Below are 6,428 nucleotides of genomic sequence, written 5' to 3'. Positions count from 1 at the left end.
TTTGCAAAGCTGAAATGTCAAAGACCTTGTAGTTGACCACACATCACTTCATCCAAAATAAATGTAACTAATGAAAAATTTCTCAGAAATTAAATAAAAGTAAAGCTGACCCAGGTGAAAAGTGGTTTTAACTGCTTCCATTTGTCGGGTGATACCAGTTTGAATGGCAGCAGCAACTACACGAGAAATGGATTATACACTCCTCCAACTTGTGTATACCTATACATTCCAATAATAAAATATGAATAAACATAAAAACAAATAACATGTTATGAAGCAAAAATAAATTAATTAACAAAAGGATGCATAATAAATACATCTTCATTGTCGGGAAATTTCTAGTCAAGTATTTCATTGTGGTCAAACCCGGGTGTTGACTCTAGCTAATGTTAGAGCTTGTAACTATTGCAAAGTTTTACCCAATTCAGCATTGAAGGAAGAAAAAGGGGCACCCTTCCACTTGTTGCACAATAACTTCACAAATTAATATCTTCAAATGGGATGACGTCAATCTTTAAGTCGTAATTTCCAATATCCCGTTGCTCTTCTTGAATTCTTCTAATAGATTCATCAACAGAGTGCCTGCACTCCTTGATTTTAATAAGCTCAAGTGTCGGTATGTCCCCAATTTCAAGGGGGATCTCTTTAAGACCCGAGCAGCGGAAAATTTCCAATTGTTTGAGACACGGGAAGCTTGTACTATAGGCTTCCCACACTTTGATATTCAGCCCCTCAAGTCTCAAGAATCTTAACTGTGGAAACTCCTGTTCGGCTGTGTTCCAGCAGCTTCCCTCAAAGGCCTGAAAGTGTAGTTTTAGAACCTGGAGATTCAGTAAGGACTGAATGATTGACATATCACTCCACGGTAGGCCACACCCCAGTAGTGCAAGTGCCTTCAGTGTTGCTGGGAATGTAATGTAATTCTTTGGCTCACCTTTAGGACTATTATGCGCAGTTGATTCCACTCTTCTGTGGACAGTTAATTTGAGCTTTTCAAGGTAGGTTAAGGATTTGAAGTCACACTTATCAAAAAAAGTATTGCATCTAAGTGCCTTAATGTAGGGAAAACACTTTGGAAAGTCATCATTTAACGTCACATTTGAAATAGTTTGCAAATTCATTGGTTTCATGTGCTGACAAAAATGGAGCATTCCCTTCTGGCTCCTTAAATGCCTCAGATTTATCAAATCTGATATTTTATAAGGTAAAACCATTGTTTCACAATCAGTAATATAAATGAGGGTTTGAAGGTTCCATAAGTGGCATATTGAATATGGGAATTTTTCATTTAATATCCAAATTGCAAGATACCTTAAATGAACTAGAAATCCCATGTGCCTGGGAAAATCATCCAGTCCACACTTTTGTAGATCTAACACCCTAAGTAGCTTAAAGGAACATAAGTTATAAGAAAGTCTGGATCCAAATGATCTGAAATTACCAAAGCACAAAAGTGACCGAAGATCTTGAGTGGGCAGATGAATAAAGTGTGGATCGTAGGTATCTTTATTTATGAACATACGGACCTGCTTATACGGTGGTGTAATAGCATTAGAAAATTGAGAGGATTCTGTTTGGAGGATGAATTGTTCTTCCTTGGCTTTCTTCAAACATAGTTCCCTCACAAGATCATGCACTTTACAACCTTTGACAGCTCCATCAGACTTCCTGTATGCTACAATTACAAGATTTCTATTAATAAGATCCATTAGGTAACCCTCTGCAATATCCTCCAAGCTTCTATTTCCATCTTCTTGAATGAATCCCTCCGCAACCCATAACCATATCAACCATTCTACTTTAATCTTGTAATCTTCTGGGAAGCCACCAAGATAAAGAAAGCACTCTCTCAAGTGAAGAGGAAGATGATCGTAACTTAAGCCTAATGTTTCCAAGCATCCATTCTCCTCATTAACAATGTACAAGCCCGTCCTCTCAGCAATTTCCACCCAAAAGTTTTCACTCCAATTTTCTTTTGCCAAAACTCCTGCAATGACAACCAATGCAAGTGGTAGTCCTTGACAATTTTCTACAATTTCCATTCCAGGTTTAATAGACCATTCGGGATATTCATTTACATGGAACACCTTCTGACACAACAGCTCCCAGCTTGTTTTTTTGTTCAAATATCCCAAGTGATGAATGAGCCCATCTGAACTTGCATGCTTAGCAACTTCAGTTACGCGACTGGTAAGCAGAATTCGACTTCCATTGTTGTCATGGGGGAAAAACAATTTCAAGTCATCCCATGCTCCTATGTCCCATATATCATCAATTACAATCAAATATCTCCTACCCATTAAGCCTTTGTGCACCATTTCACAAAGTTGAGAGTTAGTAGCCTTTTCAAGACCTAACTGACCACGGATGGATTCCAAAACTTGAACCAACACAGCCCGCTTATCATAAGTTTGAGAAACAGTGGCCCATACACGGACATGGAAATGATGCATAATAAAACGATCGTTGAATACCTTGGTGGCGAGGGTGGTCTTGCCTATTCCACCCATACCAACAATAGAGACAACATCTACCTTCTTTCGATCTTCCACTAGCTTGTCTCTTATGAGCTCAACGTCATGATCAAGCCCCACCACGATCTCATCATTCGATCCTGGTGAGATTCTGGTGATGGGAGTATTAGCAGGAGCATATTGATTATTATCTGTTCTTGCGGATGAATTCATCTTCATGCTATCGATTCTCATACTCATGAATTCCTCCTGGATAGACTTGAATGATCTCCTAACATCATCAAGATTTAGAGAGGGACTAAATTCCTTAAATGTATTCCGAATGTGAGCACCCCGAATGTGAGCACAGGACAGAGAAACATTTAATATATTCCGGACGAGATACCACGCCTCTTCTGATGTGTCTTGGAATTTCCAAAGGCGAGCAGAAGATAGAAAGAGATCGACGATATACTCTGCCTTTTCCGCTGCATCTATAAACCTCTTCTTCAGATCATTGACCTTTTCGAGGTGCTGGTGAATAGAAAGGGCTTGAATAATGGAGCCAAGCTCATCATAGAGAAGCTGGAACTGAGGCCTTTCAGATCTAATTATAGTGTTACGGACAAAGAAGCGAATATCGTTGCAGTGAATAAGTTGATTCAATTTCTCCATGAACATCTGGATACCTGCGTATGACATCTTCTCTAAAATAAAATAATATAGATCTGAAAAGAGCAAACAGCCGGATCAGATCTCTGAATGAATAGGTACTCTAGGCAGGGCTGTCTAAGTCAACGCCGATGGAAGGAAGTAGAGTTTGGAGATTTCTTTTATGTGATAAATATTCTCATTAATCCTTTAAATTAATAGATTTACTGTTTTTAGTTTAAAATAAGGGTCACACGATACGAAAACATGGCTTTTGGTCGGCGAACACGACTCATTCATTAAACTAGTCAATGGGTGTTAATCATACCAGATTTACATTTTGAAGATTAATATACGTGATACATATATCATAATTATTTATGTCATGTCGTGTACTTTTCTTAATCGATAATTACTTAGGGTTGTTTGGCAAGTGCTAAATCATTAATTGCTGAAGCGGTAAGAGGTCTGAATGATTAAGAGACTCTGAACCAGTAAGTGCGGAATCAGTAAGTGTTGTTTGGTTGGACATCTGAGGCATAATGAGTATTTTACCCCTCTAAACTATTTTGTGTAGAATAAACTATCAAAATTTTTCTTTCCTTCTCTTTTTCTTCATTTTTATTGTAATCCAATATACACAATACACAAATATACATACCCCAAAATCTAACTAATATATTAAAGCAATACATGTTACAGATGTCCTTCAAATACGTCATCCACATGGGATACCAACTAATCAATTTCCATTTATACATATTCCACATAATTAACTAATTTTATAATTACCACTCCCTCAATTTAATACATTTTTATGTTAAATCATTTGACAATTAATGCATTTATTAATATTTAATATTTATCAATTATCTCAAATAAACCAATTATGACTTTCTTAGAATTATATTATTAACAATATCTAATTATCTCAAGTTAGTTATTACCTAAAAAATAATAACTGGTTTCCACATTTTGATCAATTTGCTGAATTTTTTTTACAGAGGTATTATGAGTTTGCGGGTCAAAAGTGTATAATCTAACATTAAAGCAAGATGATTTTTCCACATGGCATCATTCTAGGGCTTCTACATAAGATATCACGTAAATGTCATGTGAGCAGCTTCCTATTTTATCATATTTTCTTCTAAACACAATATGGGACACGAACCCTTTTAGTTATGTTATAACCCGTGACTTAGTTTTTTATTTTTTTTAACCACCCATGTATCACACGGACTCTATCCTAGTAAAACAATATACAAAAAGGTTTCAAATATATAAAAAATCTCAAAGTGCCACAAATATAGGTGTGTTTAAAACTGAAAGTTATATACAATAACTAAACCAACGTCAATCTGAACCAACGTCTTAACTAAACCATACAATTTTCCTAACAAAACACAGTTACATTAATATAATGAAGCTTAAAAAATATATGAAAATGTAAGAGTGTGTATGAAAATGAACCTTAAAAAATCTGAACCGATGTCTTCACTGAACCGTACAATTTGAACTAACTTGTTACCTTAAATATGCATACACAGTAACTGAAGCATACATGGTTGATGCTCATTTTTTGGCATAGCATTGATTGGTTTTCTATCAAATTTAGGTTGTCGTTCATTAACGAAGTATGCCTACTTCGTTACAAAAAAGTTAAGCCTTTTGTGCGGTTTGATGATGGGCCTGTCAATGTTCATAAAGACTGTTTAGGCCTTGTATGTTGTAGCTGTTACACCTTTGTTTCTTCTTGAGGTGTTAGGTGTTTGTTGAAAATCATTTTGCAGTTAGTATGTGATAAGTGTTTTGGTGTTGGGTGCTTGCACTCCTTGATTTTAATAAGCTCAAGTGTTGGTATGTCCCCAATTTTAAGGGCGGGTCTCTTTAAGACCCGAGCAGCTGAAAATTTCTAAGTGTGTGACACAGGAAGCGTGTACCATAGGCTTCCCACACTTCGATATTCAACCCCTCAAGTCTCAAGAATCTTAACTGTGGAAACTCCTGTTCGGTTGTGTTCCAGCAGCTTCCCTCAAAGGCCTGAAAGTGTAATTTTAGAACCTGGAGATTCGGTAAGGATTGAATGATTGACATATCACTCCATGGTAGGCCACACCTAAGTAGTGCAAGTGCCTTGCTGGGAATGTAATGTAATACTTTGGCTCACCTTTAGGACGATCATGCACAGTCGATTCCTCTCTTCTGCGGATAGTTAATTTAAGCTTTTCAAGGTAGGTTAGGGATTTAAAGTGTAAGGCCCCGGTCCCGGGTGCCCTACTTTTGCTTGGATTGGATTTACTCATTCACATAATTCGGAAATCAGCATTAATTAAAACAATTTGCGGAATATTAAGTCAACCATTCTTGCATAATATAAGTACTTGTTTAAAATAAAATAGAATAAGTCTTAAACATTAAACATTAATAACACGTGAATCTTATGTATAATGATGCCAACCTTCATCTTATTGTCACGTGTCTCCGTCAAGCAACCTGCCCCATCCTACTCACCTGCGTGCATACTAAAAGTCAGCTATGCTGAGTGAGTTATAGTTAATCAATTAATCATACATTACATTCACGTTCATACTTATACGCATCCGAAGATGCGTATTTCATACTTCACTTACCGTTCCTCATTCACACATGCCTTACGTACATACCTACGTATTTACATACTCTCTTTCTTTCTTCTATGGTATACCGTAAACTATCCTACTTCTACTATCTCAAATATTTGTAGGGTATGGTCCCTCTATCTCAGATATTATCAGGGTCTGGTTCCTTCCATTTCAGATTTTATTAGGGTCTGGTCCCTTCTATCTCAGATATTATTAGGGTATGGTCCCTTCTATCTCAGATATTATTAGGGTCTGGTCCCTTTGTCTCGCATAACCATACAACCATACATGTCCTGTCAATCGTCCCTACATTTATTTCATACGTTTCATATCCTTTAATTGCATATATATATATATATATATATATATATATATATATATATATATATATATATATATATGTATACGTACATTCATACAACATTCTATAATAATAACACTCAATAAATAATCATACACATATCATACACTTATCACTTAAGATAAGTGTATTAACTATTACATAGGAGTATGCACACAGCCTCGAAAAACGTCATAGAGAAAGATGCTAGAACTCACCTGTAGTCGTTTCCTCTCGGAATTAATCGCAATGCCTTTCTTCAACTGAGCTCGACTAACTTTTAATAACGTACACGTATTAATTCTCTATTTTGAAGCTTCTTTAGTACGTTAACAGAGTTATCCTTTAAGTTAACTGAACCGA

The 6,428-nt window shown here is 36.2% G+C and overlaps 1 protein-coding gene across 1 annotated transcript; it reads right to left on the bottom strand.

Annotated features, from left to right (window-relative positions):
- Nucleotides 1-476: 476 nt before the first annotated feature.
- LOC143567850 (putative late blight resistance protein homolog R1A-3) lies at nucleotides 477-3,155 on the bottom strand. Its single transcript, XM_077054152.1, has 2 exons — nucleotides 2,860-3,155; nucleotides 477-2,772 (listed from the first exon to the last, which is right to left on the bottom strand). Exons 1-2 carry the CDS (start codon nucleotides 3,153-3,155, stop codon nucleotides 477-479), a joined length of 2,592 nt encoding a protein of 863 aa, XP_076910267.1.
- Nucleotides 3,156-6,428: the final 3,273 nt, after the last annotated feature.

This window comes from Bidens hawaiensis, unplaced genomic scaffold (assembly GCF_021521415.1).
Source record: "Bidens hawaiensis isolate Kalapana, Puna unplaced genomic scaffold, B.hawaiensis_p1.1 tig00023651_1, whole genome shotgun sequence".
NCBI lineage: Eukaryota > Viridiplantae > Streptophyta > Magnoliopsida > Asterales > Asteraceae > Bidens > Bidens hawaiensis.
The sequence above is the reverse complement of the archived record's forward strand: the minus strand, read 5'-3'. Positions and strand labels throughout refer to the sequence as shown.

What these genes read in the sequence shown, in the direction of transcription:
- LOC143567850 (XM_077054152.1), bottom strand. Translation starts at nt 3,155, where the DNA reads ATGTCATACGCAGGTATCCAGATGTTCATGGAGAAATTGAATCAACTT. An exon ending in GACACATCAGAAGAGGCGTG is followed by an intron (nt 2,773 to 2,859) that starts GTATCTCGTCCG and finishes TAAGGAATTTAG; the next exon opens with TCCCTCTCTAAATCTTGATG.